The sequence below is a fragment of the Perca flavescens genome, chromosome 11, assembly GCF_004354835.1.
Source record: "Perca flavescens isolate YP-PL-M2 chromosome 11, PFLA_1.0, whole genome shotgun sequence".
Classification (NCBI taxonomy): Eukaryota; Metazoa; Chordata; class Actinopteri; order Perciformes; family Percidae; genus Perca; species Perca flavescens.
In genome coordinates, this window is record NC_041341.1 from 28,142,644 (window position 1) to 28,165,218 (window position 22,575).

The 22,575-nt window shown below is 39.2% G+C and overlaps 1 protein-coding gene across 4 annotated transcripts in view; it reads left to right on the forward strand.

The window, feature by feature from the left end:
- pard3bb (par-3 family cell polarity regulator beta b) overlaps positions 1 to 22,575 on the forward strand; it is a 243,915-nt gene that overhangs the window by 12,187 nt on the left and 209,153 nt on the right. For all 4 annotated transcript variants that reach the window (XM_028590887.1, XM_028590889.1, XM_028590890.1 and 1 more), the window contains exon 3: positions 4,580 to 4,681. In XM_028590887.1, the coding sequence (XP_028446688.1) occupies positions 4,580 to 4,681 (102 nt within the window). The remainder of the gene's footprint in view (positions 1 to 4,579; positions 4,682 to 22,575) is intronic.

Genomic DNA, 22,575 nt, shown 5'->3' on the forward strand with positions numbered 1-22,575 from the left:
GAAATGATTAGAGATACATTTAAATGCCCTCTGTAAATGGTGCCCTGCTGGTAGGTTTTACAACTTGACCTACTTTCACTTAAGTACGGTGCAGTAAAATCAATCCGATGTCCGTGATCTGCGTAACGACAGTACAGTGGGACGTTTGCCTTCAAGTAGGGCTGGGCGATATGGTTGAAAACTGTATCACAATATAAGTTTTTCATATCGGTCGATATCGATAATTATTGATATTTTTTATGACCTATTTAAAATAAGGACCAGGAGAAAAATATATTAAATTTAAACATTTTTATTTTAAACTTAACCCTGCTCTGATTATAATCCCCTCAGTTATAAAAGCAGAAATGTCAACACAACCATGGAAAACACTCAAATAATTAAAATGTAAACAGGTCTAAAATCACAATGAACACTTAACAATTATCTCTTAACATTAAGGTGCAAAATTAAAGAATAAGTAAGAAATGCTTAATAAAGTGTCATAAAATAGTGCAAAGTGTTAGCTAAATATAAGAAACCTGAGAAGGAACTACTTTCTGCAGGTTTAGTGCTAGGTTGGTAACCTGGCTTCTGGACAGTGCTCAGCATGTCTGCCTCCGTTATTTCTTTGTAGTGTTTAGTAACGTGCTGATGCAGAGTACCTCTTCATGGTGGTCTGCTGCTTGTAGTGTTTAGTAAGGTGCTGATGCAGAGTACCTCTCCATGGTGGTCTACTGCTTGTAGTGTTTAGTAAGGTGCTGATGCAGAGTACCTCTCCATGGTGGTCTGCTGCTTGTAGTGTTTAGTAAGGTGCTGATGCAGAGTACCTCTCCATGGTGGTCTGCTGCTTGTAGTGTTTAGTAAGGTGCTGATGCAGAGTACCTCTTCATGGTGGTCTGCTGCTTGTAGTGTTTAGTAAGGTGCTGATGCAGAGTACCTCTCCATGGTGGTCTGCTGCTTGTAGTGTTTAGTAAGGTGCTGATGCAGAGTACCTCTTCATGGTGGTCTGCTGCTTGTGCCGTGTTGCAGCTGCAGATGTTGTTGGACGTTGATGGCGAATACAGCTGTGCTCCAAAGTGTGAGCGCGGCTAAAGTGGTAAAACAAGTTTATGGTATCACCAGTGTTGGTGGGGACGACGGTCTGATGACATTGGTCTGACTACGGTCCATCCATCCATCTTCGTCCGCTTATCCGGTGTCGGGTCGCGGGGGGAGCAGTCCAGACTACGGTCAGACTTATAAAATCCCCAAAACTGCCATACTGACTTTTCCAGTTTTATCAACGATTTCCTCGCTCGCTGCGGCACTCACTTTCCACTCCACGCCGGTTCTGTTATTGAAGAACACGAGACAGCAATGTGGCGCAACCAAACATGATACTGTTACATGACTGGCTGTTAGAGTGTCACTCCCCACGTTGCTAGGTTGCCAGAGAGTGAGGGCCTTTGTTCATGCAACCAAACTTGATTCACAACCTCTGGTTTCTTCTGATGAAAAAAAACAAGTTATTGAACGTTTTATCGACCGCATTTTCTATTGATATTGATTATGTGTCTATCGCGATACATATCGTTATTGTTTTATCGCCCAGCCCTACCTTCAACAGAGTGACAGTTATAACCTAACATACCATCATTACTGAGTTTAAACTACATTCTCGGTTATGTTTGCACTGAATAACGCAGTCAATAAACAGAAACCTAACTCTCGCAGCGCACATGAACAGATGCGCAATATAGTTCACACATATAGCACCCTCGTGAATTAGCCTACTGTTGTTAACGTACTTACTAGCAGGTAGAGCGAGCTACAGCTGACAGGGAGAGAGAGACAATGTATCACTACAGCCAATCCAGTCTGCTCAAAGCGATGGTCTTTTTCACAAATAGGTTGCACGTAAAGGGGGAAAAAAGTAGCTTCCACTTAAGGAGCCCTATGTCTTGTCTTTGTGTCTTTGCTAGTTTAAGACCGACTGGATTAGTGTGTTTGACAGGGTGGGGGGGCATCACGATGGTGGCTCTACATCGTGATGTTGGCCAGCCATCACGATGGACGATGATATCGTCCATCGGCACAACCCTATTATTAAAGGAACACGCCGACTTATTGGGAATTTAGCTTATTCACCATAACCCCCAGAGTAAGACAAGTCCATACATACCCTTCTCATCTCTGTGCGTGCTGTAACGCTGTCTGACGGTTTCAGCATTAGCTTAGCCTAGCACAGATCCTGCAGGTGACTGGTTCCAATAATCCTACTGCTCCAAATTGTGACAAAAGTGACAAAATAACGCCAACATGTTCCTATTTACATGTTGTGATTTGTATAGTCACAGCGTGTACAAAAAACAACGTAACATGAGACACAGCCATCTTCTAACAGTAAACATACCGGGAACTATATTCTCAGACAGGCTTACTGCGAGCATATGACTCTGCCCAAGTACTATATTCTTTCGCCTGAGATTATAGTTCCCGGTTTGTTTACAGTTAGAAGACGGCTGTGTCTCATGTTGTTTTTTTTACACACTGTGACTCTACAAATCACAACATGTAAATAGGAACATGTTGGCGTTATTTTGTCACTTATTCGGAGCAGTAGGATTGCTGGAACCATTCACCTGCATGTTCTGTGCTGGCCTGATGCCGCTGGAGCCGTCAGACAGCGTTACAGCACACACGGAGATGAGAAGAGTATGTATCGACTTGTCTAATTCTGGGGGTTACGGTGAATAAGCTAAATTCCCAATAAGTCGGCGTGTTCCTTTAAGGCAACACGTAGGCTGCTACTTACAACTAGCCTTACTACACTCACTAAGTGCATTTTAAAAATTTTTTTAAATGATGTTCCTTTCCTATTTCCAACCCATTAGGAAACGTTGGAGGAATAATTGAAATTGACATGACATATTTTTAGAACCATTACGCAGTAACTATAACACACCTTGACTTTTGGAAAAAAAATATTTAAACTTTAAGCATTCACCAGTGAAATTGTTATTTCAAATCATTCTGTGCCTAGCCTTAATGAACTCCGTTAAGTTACATGGCCAAAAATCCTTTAAGACACCAAAGGTTTATACAGATACAAGCACATTCAAACTTTCGGATCTGGTTATTGAAAATGAATGGTATTTCTTCTGAAATCAGAAAGGAAGTCGTACATCTAACCAGGTCTCATTTTGGTACAAAAAACTAATTTACTAATTTAAATGATTTTAAAAGTATAAGTGAGTAATTTATTGGAAAGAGATTTTATGCAGAGTATAGTGTAGGAACTGGTATTGACATTAAGACTTGCAGAGATATCCAGGCACACAGAGTTCTATTTTACCCTCTGCCTAATGGGAGTTTTTGAAAAGTATTGACAAGCACCTGACCCTGGAAGAGTGATTTAATGGAGCAGCACCCTGTAATGTTTGTACCTTTCCTTAGGCTGTTTGTGGTTTTGTATGTGCTTGTAGGCGTGTGTGTGTGTGTGTGTGTGTGTGTGTGTGTGTGTGTGTGTGTGTGTGTGTGTGTGTGTGTGTGTGTGTGTGTGTGTGTGTGTGTGTGTGTGTGTGTGTGTGTGTGTGTGTGTGTGTGTGTGTGTGTGTTGTCTCAATATGTTGTTCAACAACCAGTTCTATGTAGTCAGCTGCCTGGTGCAGTGTCGATGTCATTAATCACAGACCCAACACGGCAGAGAACTGGAGTGAGGAGGGAGAGAGAAAGGGCCTGGCTGGAGTTGTAATCTGTACAAGGCACCTAGGGAAAGATGGGGAAGATGTAAGGAGGAAAGAAACAAAGAACAGGGCAGAAATGGGAGTGGAACATTTAGAGTTATATAAATGTGAATGAGGATCAGAGGGAAGGAATGGGTGACCAGTAGTGGGGGCCTTTTATATTTTATTGTTCGCTATGTTTCCGTATCATAATGTATACCGTACCTGTTTGGAAACCCCCCCACTATTTTAATGGACCTGTTTTTACATTTAAAAAAAACAAACTGCATCCATAGGAGTAAATAACAATTTTAAACGTTAAAACATTTTTTTAAACTATCCTGCTATTCTTAACCTGGAATGAGTGGAAACTGCCTTTCTCCATTTTATGTTTTTGATGATCCCTCCCTGTGTTATACTCTCACTCAGTATGTTGTTTTCATAGAAAATACATTGCATTAGAGAAAAGTTCAAGCTACAAGATAGAATATTAAAAGTAAATAGAGTATTGGGGCTTGCGCTAATCTGAATAATGTCTTTATTCCTGATTGACAAAATGTTACATACTCGGTTATTTTTAATTAGATTACATTATATTTGTGAATATTTTGTTCAACTATCAGCCATTAGAATCATAATTTTTTTTTGTATTAATTAAAACTATTGAGGCCTCTGTACTTATGGTTTTATTTAATTAGATGATGATAGGTGTGGGACCATAGACTGTATATTATTAAGTCTATGTGTGGGACTGACACCTGTAGCCACTATTTAAAGAAGCTAGTCAGATACATATGTGCATACACAATAAGTACGGGGAGTTTGGTCAGCTGGTGTCAGGTTTATTCATACATTGAGTTGATGATTTACGTTTGTTGTGTCCTGTGTTATAGGAAGGAGATTTCCTGGTTCGGACCCACCATGTTGAGTACTGTGACGGGGGGATTCTGGACCCCGATGATATACTCAGTGATCTGGTAGAAGACAAGGACAAGGTAAGAACCTCTCAATAGAATGTCATGTTTTTTGTTTGCTCCAGATTTTAATCTGATTAAAGAGATTGGTAAGGTAGTTTTACTTTATATAAAATCCGACATTGTGAACAAGGAATTCAGCTGTTTTCTGTGACTTTAAAGCTATAGTGTGTAGTTTCTGTCGCCCCATGAGGAATTCTAAGCAATGACAACAAAACTGTCGGCGTGTCCACATGATACAAGCCTTTCCGTGATCAGGCACGCGCCCCAGCCCCTCCTCAATACAGTTGCCAGCAGCTAAGGAGGACAGGAAAAACACGATGGACTCTTCAGAAGAGGTAATTATCTTCACTTGAGTTTCTGCGTGGGAAAGTCGCCGGACGACACAATCTTCTGAACATAGCCATGCTGAGAAATACAGAGAGAGTTGTGTGGAGCTGATAGTCTTAATTAGCTTTGTAGCAACTCATTTGGCAATGGCTTGAATGTAACAGACGTCTATTAATATCAAAAAGTTACGCACTAAAGCTTTAAGCTGACTACAAACAGCCATCTAACATTTATCTTAGTTAATACTCGTCAAGTGAAACGAACGCTTGTGAGGTTAGACTTAAATAGCCTTTAATTAAAATGGCCTGTTTCCTGAATGACCAACAGTAAGCAGAGTACACAGGCATGCATACATCCACATAGAGCTACAAAATCACTGTATTTACCATCTGTATCCATTCAATCCTTTTGATACCTCATATAATGCATATAATCCTTTTGATTTATACTTATCAATTAGTCACATAACACTGTATGTGTGCACATAGGGTGTATGTTTGTAGGAATGTTTGAGCAGGTATCTGTGCCTTGACTGTATTGAGCTGCAGTAGCCTATAAGCCACTCCCTTGAATAGAATATTGCCTCGCAAGCAAAATTCAAAGGGAAAGGTTTTAACTTGCCTTCAGCGTTAGGCAGTGTCATTAGCAATTCACTTTTGGAGACTTTGCAAACTCAATCCATATGTCCTGTTTTTCTTATTTTTCCCCTGAGGAATGTGTCATTTTTCATTTTCCCCTTTGGAAAGTCTAGTTTTTTTTCATACTGTCACATAACCTGGCATTATTAGAATATAATACATTTCTTAGATTGAGGGTTTTTTAACCCAGGTTTAGGACCTTAAATGAATCTGGAACCTTCTCTTGGTGGCTCTGCACATTAAAACAGTATCAACATGTTTTAATGAGCCTGTGTCCTATGGTGAACTACATTTTTCATTTAGGTCACCTAAAAACTTGAAGAACCTACTGGCTAGAAAATGTAATGCACAGTATATTTTCCTGTCCTCGGCTCATACTGTATGCCTTTAAGGATGTATAAATTCTGCAGGATTTGTTGGAGATTCTCCGAACTAATTAAGAACAAAGTTGCATTGGTTGGCAATTTCTCTCAGGGCTGTAAGAACCTTTGGGAAGAACTGAATTGATCTCTCTCTTTCTCTCTTAAAATAGAACTCAAGCCTCTGTTCATGTCATAATGTTCATTGTTATGGTTCAAATCTTGGTTTTTAGATTTTGGGAGCAAGATAATTTAGTTTCCGTTAGTATAGCTAGTATAGAATAGCTGTTTTATAATCTTGAGTTATAAACAGTGTTGCTTTTACACAGACCTGCTGTAGAAATTAGACTAATTAGAACTATCTTACATTAAAAAATAGTATTCCACGTGAAAGGTGGGGGGGGGGGGTGGAGGTTGTTACTCACCCGGCCACTTACTTTCACATGGCTCAAAAAGACTGTCCGTGGCATGTACAATACTTTCTGCTAACAATCCCACGATGCAATCCTACGTATGTTTATAGTTTTGCTATAGTTCGGCGACGCAGTACATCCATACACTACACCTGATGCTGCAAAATGATGGTGATTTTAAAGGTGTCTCAAGTCAAAGCTTACTGCTCACTGTAGAGTTAACTATTGAGGGCCTATTATATATGGACGAGTGATCAAGCGAACAAGGGGATGATTTTTTGACACTTTTTTAAGCAGGCATGCAAACTCTTTTGATGTAGGGAGAGTTAGATCAGAAAACATTGTTATTGTCATTATTTATTTGTCAAGTTGATCCCTATACCCTGTCCTCTAGCCTACCTGTAATAAATATACACACACACACACACACACACACACACACACACAAAAGAATCAAGGTTTGTATCGAATCGTGGGTTAAAAATTGTGATACGAATAGGGTTGGGTACCGAAACCCGGTTCCGCTACCGGTTCCTACGCATGCGGTAGGAGATGGACCGGATTAGAACGCAAATTTCGGTTCCTCATTTTGGTTCCATTTAATATGTCGACTGAATTATTTTCCCTCTGTCGCTCCGAAACAGACGTAAAAATATCACACTTTCTCTGTAGTCTACCGTTAGCTAGCTACCGTAGGCTACTTTTAAAATGCCATATTTTCCCTATGGGCTCACCAAAACGGATGTAAAATACTATACTTATTATATATTTAAGTACTTTAAAACTAGGGCTGCAACAATGAATCGATAAAATTTGATTATTAAAAAAGTTGACAACGAATTTCATTATCAATTCGTTGTGTCGCGCAACTATTACGCCACTCAGTCGCGGAGATGAAAAAAAATGTAGTTGAGCGGAGCGAAAGAAAAGAAAAAAGAGCAGAGCGGGGGTGGAGGAAATACGGAGAGAGACCGGAGAGACCCGTAACGTTGTTCTGAAACACACGGCGGAGGCAGAGAAATCAGTATGACCTAAGTCAACCAGGTGTGGGAGCATTTCACACTAAATAAATCGAAAACGTGTTAATTGCAAGATAAGCAAAAGCGACACGGCATGGCAGGGCGCACCACGGTGATGAGTCAGAACCTAAAACGTAAATATGTTGGAGTCCTTGATGAGGAGCAAGGGAGTTCAACAGCAGGGTAAAGTCACTACACTATCCTACTTCTCTCTAGCGTAGAGTAGCATTATCAGCTGAATAGCTTAGCGCAGGGGCTAATGGACCCACGTTTGTATCTGGTAAATGACCCCACTAATAATGCCCGAAATGATACCAAACGTCTACAGTAGTACATATAGGTTATGTACTCATAAAACGATGGATTGGAAAGTTTGTAAGTACACCAGAAGTTTATGAACACTTGCCTGCTGGCTTCTGCTCTCTGCTGTTGTTGCTGCTGCCGGCAGTAAGACGAGTGCTTAGGGCCGTCTACAAATTACAACACCGAAAAGAGATGCAACAAAAATATTTTTTTCGTTGATGTCATTTTTCAGTTTTTCAAGAATGTGTTTAGGAATCGGAGTTGTTTTAAAAGTACCGGTTCGGCATCGGAATCGTAAAAATCCAAATGATACCCAACCCTAGATACAAACCGAATTGTGGGTTTGGTGTATCGTTATGGCCCTAGTTCCACCGTATCCTTCTCACCTTTTTTACCCCTGACCAGTAGCATGCCCGTTTAAGGGGTTCCAGGGCAGTTTGGCCACAGCTGGCACAGATGCCTCTGCTTCCAGAAGGTGGTAGTTTGTGCTGTTGCTATGGAGATGAAGTGTTCCAAACATGTCAGCCGAGGTAACTGGCACCCCTTTACATTATGTTAATGTGATAACAATTTAACATTGGTTGGTCCCATGTCAGAATAAACACCCTGGTCATTTTTATATACAAGAATGCAAATGAAATACAATGACATGAACTCAAAGGCTGCAACAGCACAAGGTCAAACATGCAGAGAGAGAGAAAAAAGTGCATCCAAATAGAGATGGAAATCAGGAATAATTTTGCTGAATGGAATCACATTTAAATGCATATCTGCACTTATATCTCTTAGTGAACATATCACTGTTCCAAGGCACGGGTTGCTATCTAACACATAATGATTGTTTCTGTGGCTTTCATTTCATTTTAATGGCCTTTTAAGGCTTTTAAAGAAGAAGTGAGCTGACCAAGATGCTCTTAGTCACCAGTGAGGAACTGCTAAAAGCTCAGTTCACTTTAAAACTTCATTGAGGAAGCATTGAGTTAATGAGTTGATGTCAAAAAAGGAGAAGTCTATCCATCTGGCTTTAAGTAAGATTAGATAAGCACTGGATCATTTGAGTAGTAGGTCAAGAGGTAAAGCTAGTTTAGCAGGTCTCTGTATCGGGGATGGAGTTATAGTAACAGTAAATGTGTGTGGGTGCTCCTTAGAGATACGTACCGTATTTACTGACAACTTTTTGTATGTTTTGACTTCTTCCTTATATTCACCCAAAAGTGATGGTTTTGTTAATGTTCTTTGAATGCAGTGAAATGGCACAAAATGTACCATTGCAGCACAGAAACCAAATATAAAAGCACATGCATACTACAAAATACACATTTCAATACTGGGATCAAATAAAGTGCCCGTTAATTCCCCAAAACACACCTACTGTATGGTCAGACACACAACTGCACACACAGAAGTAAAGCATACAGATTCTAATACACAATACACACTTCTGAGCACTAGAGCATATGAAATGGAAGTGTGAAATATTCATTGGATTTTGAAGTGAGGCTCTCATAGTATTACTGAGCTGAGATGAATAAATGGCTCCTAATCCCAGATGAGTGTTTTACTGTAGCCAGACTCAAACTGCCTGCCTTTAGGTTTATAACCACAAAGAAAACAGAAGATTTTTCAGGTCTGGCAAAGACAAGTCAAAGATACATATATATATATATATATATATATATATATATATATATATATATATATATATATATATATATATATATATATATATATATATATATATATAGAACATAGATATTTTGGAAGGCACACTTACCGTTATCTTACTCTTCGTTTGATGAGAGGATTGATGTCAGTTTCATCTCTGTGTTGTCGTCTCTGTGTCTAGAACAAAGATGACACGTCTGGGACATGTTTAGCTCAGCTCATCTTAGCGCAAAGACTGGAACTAAGCACAGATAAGTTAGGTGTTGTGATTATTTTCTCCCAACAAACTAGTGCTAGATGGTTATTAAAACCTGCAGGCACAGGGCAAGTACTTTATTACACAAAATGACATGGTAAAAGTAGCCAATTAACTTTGACAATGTGTGCAAGCGTATAGATATGTGTGCGAACTGTAAAATGTCTTTAGGAGCCCATGTGCGAATACCCTAACGTTAGGGTAATTTCACCTTGCTGTTTTTTGCAGATTATGTCCATAGCCAGTTCGGACCAATACTCGGTATTCGCCGATAAGCAAGTTCAGGTATAGTTATCGGGAAGTAAAAAATGGTATTGGAACATCTCTGAAAACAAGCATCTTTTCAATCAAACTTTGTTAAGTAGGAGGACTCTAAACATAACCCTACTCCATCATCAAAGAACAAAACTATAGCAGGTGAAAAACAAATGTGGGGGAACTATTTTTGTGTGGTGTGCCGGTTTTTCCACCACAACCACCCACACTTTTTTCTTCTCCATTACTCTGTCTCCCTTGCATGTTGTTTTTCAAGCCCAGTCCCAGCTTTATGCCAAAGAAAATGAAAAGTAAGCAGGAAGTATGGATTCCCATCAGCGTTTTCTATCTAGATGGAAGTGTAATTCCTAATGTATTTTTCCCATCTTGTAGGTATGGCAGAAACAGCCTTACAGAGACCAGGGTTTGTTTAAAAGGTTAGCTGGTAATAAAAAGAGGGAGGGAAACACTGTTCCCTTATGATATTGATGTTTGTTCTGGGACATTAATAACACATATCAAATGCCTTCATGCAAAAAACACACACACACACACACACACACACACACACACACACACACACACACACACACACACACACACACACACACACACACACACACACACACACACACACACACACACACACACAGCATGCATCCCCTTGCACACATTAGTGTTAAACATAAATATTTTTTTCAAGCATGCACACACATGATCACAGCAAGCATCCATTTATAGTACCTTTCTCAGATATACACAATGCGTTCTATGAGTTTATTATGCAGAATGGACATTTGTATGTTCATACACAGCATATGCACTTTGAACAAACAGTAAGCTTAATAGTATTGATCAATATAGAGGAGACTAATTAAAAACCTACAATTGGTCATCGCACACTGCAAAACAGCTTAGTCTTTTAAACACTTTAACACAATATTAATACAAATGTTTTCCAGACATTATATCTTATTTTACAATATATTTTAAATGTGTACACACTTGCTTAGTGTTAATTTTTCCATTTTTAGTTACAGTTTGCTTTAAATTATTATTTTGGATAATGCATGTGTAACACGATAACCCAATATGATCATATCATTATGATGCAATACCTATTTAGAAACCCTTTATGGAAGGACTATTCGAACACAAGCAAACTAGCTTGGAAATAGGGCAGCTATCCATGAGCAGAGCTTTAATTATGGGTAATTGTGCCAATCATTATTTATTCTATTGATAGCTAGACACACACACACGGTGAATGGTTTGATTATATTGCATCCTTATTCGGATGTAGATACTATTAGCCTTTACCAGGAATTTCTATTGGTTGTGCTTGTAGCAAAATTTGTATATTCATAAGTGAATGTGCTTCACTTTCCTCAAAGACATTTTTGTACTGCCCCTTTCCCACAATATCAATATTCATGATGGAGGATCCACTTTTTGTTATGGTTTAAGATAGATATCTACAGTAAATACAGGCCTACAAATCCACAACAGTGTACTTTTCTGTAAAACTGTTTGTAAATTGACTTGTTAATCCTGTTAAAATGCACTTTGAATTGATCTAACTTGATGCATGTCTGGCGATTATACTGTCTGTCTGGCTGATGAGACGAAACAACCTTAAACAGTCTGACTTGGAGACGTTAAGATGGACTGGTGGACTTCAGCCAAGTGTGTGTGTGTGTGTGTGTGTGTGTGTGTGTGTGTGTGTGTGTGTGTGTGTGTGTGTGTGTGTGTGTGTGTGTGTGTGTGTGTGTGTGTGTGTGTGTGTGTGTGTGTGTGTGTGTGTGTGTGTGTGTGTGTGTGTGTGTGTGTGTGTGTGTGTGTGTGTGTGTACCCACGGGTGTACGTGTGTGTACCCACGGGTGTACGTGTGTGTACCCACGGGTGTAAGTGTGTGTACCCACGGGTGTAAGTGTGTGTACCCACGGGTGTAAGTGTTGGTTTTCCAGTCAGCCAAAACATTTGCAGAAGAAGACAATCAGGCCAATAGTTTTTCTCTCAGCTTCATTAATATTTAAATAATGCTCTCATTTTCTCTCTTTCATAATTTTTTTTCTTTATGATTTATTGTCCCCATATTGCCATCACATGAGGGCATGGAGGTTGGGGTGGTGGGTAGTAGCAAGAGGAGGAGCATGGTAGGGACAGACAAACAGACAGACTGGCATTCATACAGACAAGCGTCTGCGGTATTGGCATAGTGACAACAAATTTAAAATGGCTTTAAAATGTCCAAGTGAAATAAACATCATGCTTTATAATAGAGAAGATACACTTTATATAAACTGAATTGAATGTGCATCAGGCGTGTGAAGCTGTTGTACCCAACTGTCAAATTGGACTAAAGCAGCACAGGCTGAGGAAGTGTTTGAGTCTGAGGAAGTGAAACATTACCTGTGTTTAGGCTCCAAATCAAGCTTACTTCTGCATAATTGCATTTTTTTTTTCTGCTTGAGTTTCCTTATATGAATGTCTTACTATAGATGTTGATCAAAGGTCAGAGATGGGCCAAATATTTGCAGTTGGACATGTCTGAATATACATTACAGGCCAAAAGTTTGGACACACCTTCTCATTCAATGCGTTTTCTTTATTTTCATGACTGTTTGCATCGTAGATTCTCACTGAAGGCATCAAAACTATGAATGAACACATATGGAATTATGTACTAAAAATGTGTGAAATAACTGAAAACATGTCTTATATTTTAGATTCTTCAAAGTAGCCACCCTTTGCTTTATTTGATAACTCTGCAAACCCTTGGTGTTCTCTCAATGAGCTTCATGAGGTAGTCACCTGAAATGGTTTTCACTTCACATGTGTGCTTTGTCGGGGTTAATTAGTGGAATTTTTTCCCTTATTAATAAAAAAGCAAAGGGTGGCTACTTTGAAGAATCTAAAATATAAGACATGTTTTCAATTATTTCACACTTTTTTCTTAAGTACATAATTCCATATGTGTTCATTCATAGTTTTGATGCCTTCAGTGAGAATCCACAATGTAAATAGTCATGAAAATAAAAAGGAAACGCATTGAATGAGAAGGTGTGTCCAAACTTTTGGCCTGTACTGTATTTATTCCTTTTTTTATTATATAATTTCCCTCCTCTAACAATTCTAATCCTACTTTGAAATTATTTAACTGCTAGTTAAATCATAATAATTTAAATAATTAAAGGGCACATTTACAAATTGCATTTTGTGTTTACTTGTGTTGTCCTTGACTTTTGTTTAAATTGGTTTGATGTTCAAACACTTAAGTGTGACACACATGCAAAGGAACAGGAAATGAGGAAGGGGCAAACACTTTTTCAAGCGAAGCATCAACAAAGTAGCCAATTCTCTGATAATGAGGAAATTATTCAGAGCAGGTTCCTTGTTTTCAGCAGGTTCTTCCCTCCCTTCTGTGCTCTCTAATTCTACAGTTTTCCATGACCATGATCACGCATACTCTGCTGATCGGTGGTGAATAACACAAGCTCCTGCTGCTAACAGATGCAGCTCTGTAAAACTTGCTAATTTATTTCTGCATTTTTTCTTAAGCACTATCTTTGTAACTTATAGCATGCATGCGCATTAATGCTTTATTTGCCAGATGTGATAGTTCTTGATACAAATGAATCAATTTAGGGCTTACAAAAATGTTCATTTAGCAAGTGTCAGTGAGAAATGATCATGTTGGGCTGCTGCACAATTTATTTAGACGTGCACCTACACAGACACATAAGTACACATGCAAAAGTAATTTAACCGAGCTAATGAAGTTGTTGCATCATTTACACATTGATTGTTGTCATCACTGATTGATTGTGTGAACTCTAAATAGCATAGTGGAGCTGGAAAATAATCATATAGACATTCATCATATAATATCATTTTAGTTCAACTTTTTATAAGGCAATTCACTCTTGGGCTAGTTTGGTTTGTCTGGGTAGTGGAAAAACGTTTTGTTTTTTTACTTCATATACAGTTCCCTTTTGTTTGGAAAGTATTATAGCATATTAAGTAATTTAATATTGCATGTGGTAATATCTTGTCATATGTATGTGTTGGTATTATTATGTATGTTTGTAGCCTGTAGCTAGGGTAAGTGGAGGAGTGTAATATTTGGAGTCCAAGACACTTGTAGAGGTAATGTAAATGTATGAAAAAAGAGTTATGACACTGTATTTACAATTTTCGTCAAGCTTGTACAATACACATACTGTATGTTGTCATAACAGTGGCTGGATGTGTGAACATATACTTGGGATGTAGCTTCTGGATCATGGGTGGAATCAATACTGGTAAGCAAGGATGGTTGAGGTGATGAGAAGAAGGAAAGCACGGATAAGGCCTATAGGTTGGTGGACTGACTTTGGTATTAAAAGTACCAAAATAGCTCTTAATGCAGAGTGAGTGAATGTTACAAAAAGCTTGTACTGTATGAACAGCTGTAACCTAGATTTGCCTGAATTTGTAGTAAAGGTGAAGTTATTCACATATGGCCTTGGCTGTATTTGGAGATATTTTGCTCTCTCTCTCTCTCTCTTTTTTAAATATGTTTATTAACATTTTTCACAATTAAACGTGTGCACATTGTACAGTTCCAAACTTACAGAAGTGTACTTTGACCACTCAAGTCTACATTGTGTCACGTGATAGAAACACAAATGTGGACAAGGGGCATCCCTGACGGCATCCCCTTTTGAGTTTGATTGGTTCTGATATATTTTTGTTTGTAAGTATTTCTGCAGTAGGATTTAAGTAAAGTAATTGAACCCACTCTATAAATTTATTTGCATATCCAAATCATTCCAAAGTATTAAAAGGGTAGGACCACTTTAACGAAAGCCTTTTTGGCGTCAAAAGATAGGAGGGCCCTATCTGCAGTGTCCTCCAAGCTTTGAATAATATTAAGGAGGACCCTTCCAACATTGTGGAATCCATGGCGACCAAGGGTGAACCCATTTTGATCCCTGTGTATTACGTTAGGTAGTGTTTCTTGTAGCTGTCTTGCTAAAACTTTACACAGAATTTTGAGGTCAGAATTGAATAGGCTTATTGGTCTCATATTCTGGCAACTGTCATTTGGCTTTCCTGGTTTAGTCAGTAATGTTATTAATGTTATCAACTGTCACTGATTTGGGTAAACTACCATTACAGAATGCTTCCAAAAACTTTTCCAGTAATGGCTTAAGTAATCTTGTTTTAAATGTTTTATACAGGTCTATTGGATTTTGTCTGGCCCTGCTGATTTTCCTGCTTTCATGCAATCCATAGCGATGCCTACTTCTTCCTCTTTAAGATCTGCCTTGAGTTTCTCTGCAAACTCTTCAGATATAGTTGGAATATTCAGCCTGTCCAGAAATGTTTTTCGGGCCTGGGGATCATCTTTAACTTGAGATTCATACAGATGTTCATAATATCTCCTAAATTCACTGTTTATTTCAACAGGGTCTATTATTGTATCACCATTATTAATAATAATTTAAGTAATGTTTTTTCTTGTTTGTAACTGTTTGATCTGCCATGCTAGAAGTTTGCCCTGTTTTTCCCCTTGCTCATAGAACGTTTAGTTCAATCTAAGCATACTGGATGCTGCCCTAGCTGCCAATAATTTATTATATTCTGCTTTTAAAAGTAACATTTATTTTTCTTCTTCAGAGGTTCTATTCCTAAAAACTTGCTCTTGAAGAGTTTATTCTGGATTCTAGTTGCTGTCTTTTCTGACGTAACTCCCTAGATTTGGATGAAGTATAGCTAATTATGTGTCCCCACAAGAAGGCCTTGAAAGCATCCCACTTGATACATGCTGTTGTTTGTGTTGTGTTATCCTTAAAATAATTAACTATTTCTGTCCCTACGAACTTTACAAATTCTTCATTTTGTAGCCATTTAGGATTCAGATTCCACCTAGGTGGATCTGTAACCAGGTTTCCATCTGTGTATAAGACAACACGGTTCATGGTCCGATATTAATATACTGCCATAATAACAGTCCTGTATTTTTGAAACTAAAGATGCAGAGATTAAAAAGTAGTCTATCCTTGAGTATGTCTGAAAAGTGCCTGAGTGACGGGAGTATGCAACATCAGTAGGTTTTAATTGTCTCCAGATGTCTAACAGATTCAACTCTTTAATGAAATAGTGGATGTTTTTTCTACTTCTAAGATGAGTTTGATCAGTGCCTGTAGATCTGTGGAGGATATATATATATTCATAATTCAAATTGAAAATCAAAGAGAAAACAAAGCAAGATCAAATAAAAAATATAGCTTCACTGGCTGGCCGGCGAGTAGGCAATTCCGGCCGCAACCAGCTGGCTTGTCACGTTAGACTGGAGGGTCTCAAGTCCTACTAAAACTAAAACGTTCTCAGAAGTGAATTTAGTGGTGAAATAGCGGACGAAGATTGTCAGACTTGAGACGCTCCAGTCTAACGTGACAAGCCAGCTGGCCGGCCAGTGAAGCTCAGAGACCCGCTGTCAGCTGGAAGTCTCTCAACCCTCCCACCAGCCGTTGGGCCACGCCTCCTCATTTGAATTGACAAGTGTCTTTTCAAAATGAAAAGCCTTAATGTTAAATAGAAATGGTGAATCTTAAAATGTCAAAAGGCAATTGCCAAATGTAAAATTCAAAAGATAAAACTTCAAATTGAAAATTATTAAGTGCAAAGGCTAAAATAAAATCATTTCTCTTTTTTTTTATTTGAGATTTTAATTTAAGTTTTTCTATTGAAGCTTTTCCATTTCACATTTTGAGTTTCATATTTGATGTTTCTGTCATTCAATAAGATTTCAAAGATTTCAGTTTAAGCATTTATATTTAAGCTTTGCATTTTAAATTATCATTTTACATTTCAACTTTGCTTTTTCAGTTTTAAATTTTAAATGTAATTATGGCATGATTTTTCCTAGTAGCGTAGTAAAATAATTATATTTTTTTATTTGATTTTGCTTTGTTTTCTCTTTGGACTTTCAATTTGAATTATGAATAAATATATCCTCCATATAGATCTGACCCTGACTGGATCTAATGTACAGTTCCAATCCCCTGCAATTATATACTCTCCTTGGAAGGATGCAAGTGTGAGAAATAAATTTGTAAAAAAGCCGGACTCATCCGTATTGGGGCCGAGTCGTAATGTCTCCGTTGTTTGTGCCCTTCTGTGGCGAGGTCGTTGTAAAACCGCACCTGTTGGTTTTTGTAGAGGATGTCTTTCTTTGCTTTAGCTGCCTTTATCGCCGCCATCTTCTGCTTGTAGTTCAGAAATGTCATTATCAACGTTCTCGGCGGAGTTCCGTTGTCTCTCCTCAGCCCGACGCAATGTGCTCTTTCCATCACTATTGGACACCGCATGGGAGCCAAGTCCAACGCGACCGGTATCCAGGCTTCCAAAAAAGAACACGGGTCCGGTAACCTCGGGCAAGTTCACCAACGAGATATTCAGGCGCGACCTTTTCTCCATGTCGACAAATTTATCCTCCAGAGCTTTGTTTCTCTTCTGCAGTGCTTTACCCGTCTCTTGTAGCTCAGTGTGTTCGTCCTCCACGGTTGATATACGCACTTCTGCTTCTGTAATTATTTCGGTGCAGTCAACTCTTTTTTTAGTTTCTTCAACAACAACAACGACAAAGTCCCATCGAGTCTGGTTGAAAACTTGGATTTCAGGCTGTTTATTGCTGCCAGTATCTCTTCTTTAGCTCTGGTGAGCACGCTACTGCCCTGCTCGGGGGTCTCCGTGCTAGCGTTAGCCTCTTTGCTAGCTTTATGCTCCATGTTTTGCGCCCCGAAGCCAGTTAACTTCGCTTGCGTCTGTGTTTTCTCTCTATCTCTGCTCGATTTTCCCAGATTTGGTATTGCCCCTGGAAGACCGAAGTTTGCCTACACTTTTCAGAGGCAAAATTATAGAGGAGCAGGGTTAGGTGTGACCTGCTAGCTCACAGTCATACCGGAAGTCAATGTCTCTTTTGCTGTCTTTACCCCTCTTACAAACTATCTAATCCTGCTTCCTAGCTTTCCAACCTTTTTCAGTGTCTCTTTCTTTTGTTGTCTCCTCCTCCTCCCCAACTCTTTACTTTGCTCCCACACTGGAGATGTCTGTCCACTTTCTCTTTCTCCTTTCCTTTCCTCTCTCTCTTTCTCCTTTCCATCTTTTTTCTGTCCCGTTTATACCAGCTTAGCTCTGTCAATTCAAGAAGCAAAACACCATTCAGTCAGAATGAGGCAATAATGACCCTGTTGGAAGGGTCATTATGCGTAATGCCCCGTAATTCTCCTCTACAGTTTCATCATAAATGACATGTACATTAAGTCTGTGCCGTATATAGGTGCTGACAGAAACCTCTTAACATTGTGTAGAGAACACCAGCATCGGTTTCTAAAATCACACACTAGAATGCGGCTCGGGAAGCATTTTTCTGTCCGAGCCCGGCCCGAGCCCGACAGGTATTGAGATATTTATGTCTGAGCCTGACCCGAGCCTGACACAGTTCAAATCTTGTTTTTTTTTCTCATAATAATGACATTTTTACGTTTGTATGTGTGGAAAGCCCGCTTTTATTAAAGTGATGGTTCGGAGTAATTTCACCCTAGGGTCCTTTGAACCATGACCTTGAGCCATACAACCCCCCAGAAGCTTTTTTCACCTGGGTCGAACATTGGGAGAGTTAGCGTTATCAGCTCGATAGCTTAGCGCAGGGGCTAATGGATCCAGGTTTGTATCTCGTAAGTTATCCCACTAATAATGCCTGAAATGATACCAAACTTCTACACTAGTACATATAGGTTATGCACTCATAAAACGATGGATTGGAAAGTTTGTAAGTACACCAGAAGTTTATGTAAATAACACTTGCCTTTTGGCTTTTTCTCTCTGCTGCTGCTGTTGCTACCGCAATAAGAGGAGTGCTTAGGGACGTCTACAAATTAACGCCGAAAAGAGATACAACAAAAATATTTATTAATTTAACTTTTTTTTTAAATTAAGTGCTGTAGTATAACTAGCAGGAGACAAGTTATAATTGAGGTAAGTTTGGAGACATTACCTTATTTAATCATTAAATGAATAAATATTTTTGTTGTATCTCTTTTCGGTGTTGTAATTTGTAGACGTCCCTAAGCACTTGTCTTACTGCGGTAGCTACTGCAGCAGCAACAGCAGAGAGCAGAAGACAACAGGCAAGTGTTATTTACATAAACTTCTGGTGTACTTACAAACTTTTCAATCCATCGTTTTATGAGTGCATAACCTATTTGTACTAGTGTAGAAGTTTGGTATCATTTCGGCCATTATTAGTGGGGTCATTTACGAGATACAAACCTGGATCCATTAGCTCGTGCGCTAAGCTATTCAGCTGATAACGCTAACTCTCCCAATGTTCGACCCAGGTGAAAAAAGCTTCTGGGGGGTTGTTTGGCTCGAGGTCATGGTTTAAAGGACCCTAGGGTGAAATTACTCCGAACCATCACTTTAAACAACTGTAGGAAGGCATTCGGAAATGTCTAAAGCATTTATTAGTAAAGATGAAGTTGTAATATGATTATTTATAGCTGCTTAATTTGGGGGGGCAAGATAATGCAGACATAAGACAATAGACATACAGACAGGCAGTATTTGATTGGATTTTACATGTACAGCATGCTGTGTAAGTTATGTATTTGTGTATTAAGGAAGCTGATGATAAGGTTCTTATAGCATTTTGTGTCCGTGTCTGCGTGTGTGTGTGTGTTGCTGGTTAACATGTCGACATTGATTGAACCATGACCCAAATCAAAACAATGAGACTTGAAAGGCATTAGAAAAACATGCAGACCTATTGAGAAGCAGCAATGTGTGTGGGTGGCCTCTGACACATTCCGCATGTAATCACGACATTTTAATCCCAGGCAATTTAACAAAAACCTCATACTTAAACCAAGCAGACAGGCATCCACCAAATCTCATTGTTATTTATCTATTTAGCCACAAATTTTATTTAGATTAATTTTAGTGGGCTCCAGCAGTATTAATTCTACACTGACGTGGAACCTTTTGCTTTATTTTATACTAATAAACCAAATATTTGGCATTTGGCATTTAAGTTTCACCATCTGTCTTTAGTCTGCCCTTTATGCCCTTCTGTGTGCGTGTCTTCATATACCACTGAGAGTTTATCCCTCACCTTGTCTCTGAGTGGCTACTCTGTTATCTCTAGCTCACAGGGTTGACTGGGCATGACCCCGGACTCAGTCCATCGAATGAAAAGCTTTTCTATTCAAGAAGTCTGTTTTCTGTTGATATTTTACTTGGCTTGCACCTTTACTTTGCTATTAGATTTCAGGTTAGATCCTCTTAACCAAAGAAAAAAGAAGTAAATCACTTGCAAGTTCCAGTACATCTGAGTATTGCCCTTGTGTTGGTGCCAGACCTCGCCTCTGACCATGAGCCTGAAACTGAATTAAGTTGCAAAATTCAGCTGTGGTTAAAGTAAAGATAACTTTCATTAGGTGTTAGCCGTGTTTGTCGCAAAGTTTCTTTATCTCTACATTTAGTTTGTTAAACTTTTATTTATATTATTTATGGAATTTCCTTGGACCTATTGAGGTGAATAAAGAAACTTTTTTTTCTCTAGTCTTCTTGCTGTTTTTCCAGCTTGTACTAATCATATTTATCAATAGATCTCTCAGGGCAATCGAGTTCAGACATATTTTCTTTTTTAAAGTGTGATGTCAGCTTGCAAAGGTTAAGTGAATGAGCAGGAACGACACGCACACACACACACACACACACACACACACACACACACACACACACACACACACACACACACACACACACACACACACACACACACACACACACACACACAGTACAGTCATGTAATACAAACAGTATTCTAGCCACCTTTGACCCGTCAGCCTGACTGGTGAGAATAATATTGACCTTCCCCTAAAGAAAGCAGTGCTGCTTATTGCTTTCACACATTGCACTGGTTTATTTTACCGGGTATCTTGGTGTGTGCGTTTGTGGGAATGTGTGTCTGCACAGGTATAAGGAAAGTTGGGCAATATATGTGTTCCACTGGTGTGTTTCTTGAGGTATAGCTCTGGGGGCAATGGAATAGGTGGGTCTGTGAATTGTTATTTACGTGGCTTGTTCAATGCTTTTTGCACAATGGAAGTCATTAAGAGCAACTACATTGTGACTGTAAGTGTGTGTCTGTCACAATCTCCAGTGGTTTGACATACACTACCATGTATGAATGTGTGTATTTGCTCAACCTTCATAAGGGTACAGGAGCCATAAAGTCTTCTGCCTGTCCACTGTGCGTTTGACTCTGATATCATTTCTTTGTCATTGTCTTTATGCAGCCTGACATTTTTCATTATATAGTAATCATATGTGTTCCTTTCCATTGATGGGTTGTCGTGTGTGTGTGTGTGGGAGCAGGTGTTGCTGGTAGTCCTTGAGAAGGGTAGAAGGACCATAAACCTTACCTTTCTCCAGGAACTGAGATATCCGCAATCAGCCGAAATGTGAATTATATTTGATAAGGCTATGGCCTCATTGGTAAATTGCGGTACACTGACACATATATCAGTCTACATTGACAGTCAACATATAACAGAGCACCCTTTACTATATGTGCATACTGTATGTATGTGTGTCTCTGAATGATCAGCTTTTAGTGATATATGACCCACAAGGTTATATCTTCAGCATTGATTTACAAGTCTGTGTAATGATATCCTCCTCTGTGTTTTTGATAGGGTAAAAGGGTATATGTTAGTGATTGGGGGCTGAAAAGTGATCCATTATGAAAGATCAAATAATAAGTGTGTGTGTGTGTGTGTGTGTGTGTGTGTGTGTGTGTGTGTGTGTGTGTGTGTGTGTGTGTGTGTGTGTGTGTGTGTGTGTGTGTGTGTGTGTGTGTGTGTGTGTGTGTGTGTGTGTGTGTGTGTGTGTGTGTTTTTCAGGGGGCAGTGTAGTACCTTCATCATTCTTAAACCTTATTTGGCAATAACTCAAAAGGGGATTTTACCATGTGTGTTTAATCATGTGTATACAGGGTTTTCCCTGGGTTTTTAGAGTGCTTAGGTGCAAATGATGTCATACACTATATTAGTGATGTCATCACATAATTATTTGCATTTGCAAAATGACTTGCAAGCCATTGGAAACAATGGTTTTCAGAGCGCGGCGGTGCCTTTGCTTCCTTTGGTCTGACGAGCTCTTTAGGCAGTGTGCAAAAACGCTTACTGTAGGCCTCGACCGCAAATGTCACGTCAGCGTCACGTCAGCGCCAACAGCCAACAGCATTCATGCGACACTGATGCGAGTGTCTACACTGGTTCCATCTGGTCCGCGAATCTCAATGCCTCGAGCAGCAGGACAGGGAGGTTTTGGCAATCGGAGCAGAGTTGTCTGTTGGCTCTGTAGAGACAAGACACAGCACCTCTGCTCCGCCTAGATTGCAAAATGTAGAAAAATATATTTACTCCTGCCTTTATATTGTATACAGCCACGCGTTTACGCGCGTTTTATCAGAAAAATAGACTTGAAGCATAAATAAAAGCTTAAGGTTGCATTTACGCCCATGAGACAGGGCTAAGACTTTTGCGTCTGAAACACCTGGTTAGGCGCTGCGCCTAAGCCATATGCAGTAATGGCAGGGAAAAGCCTGGTGTACATTTTAG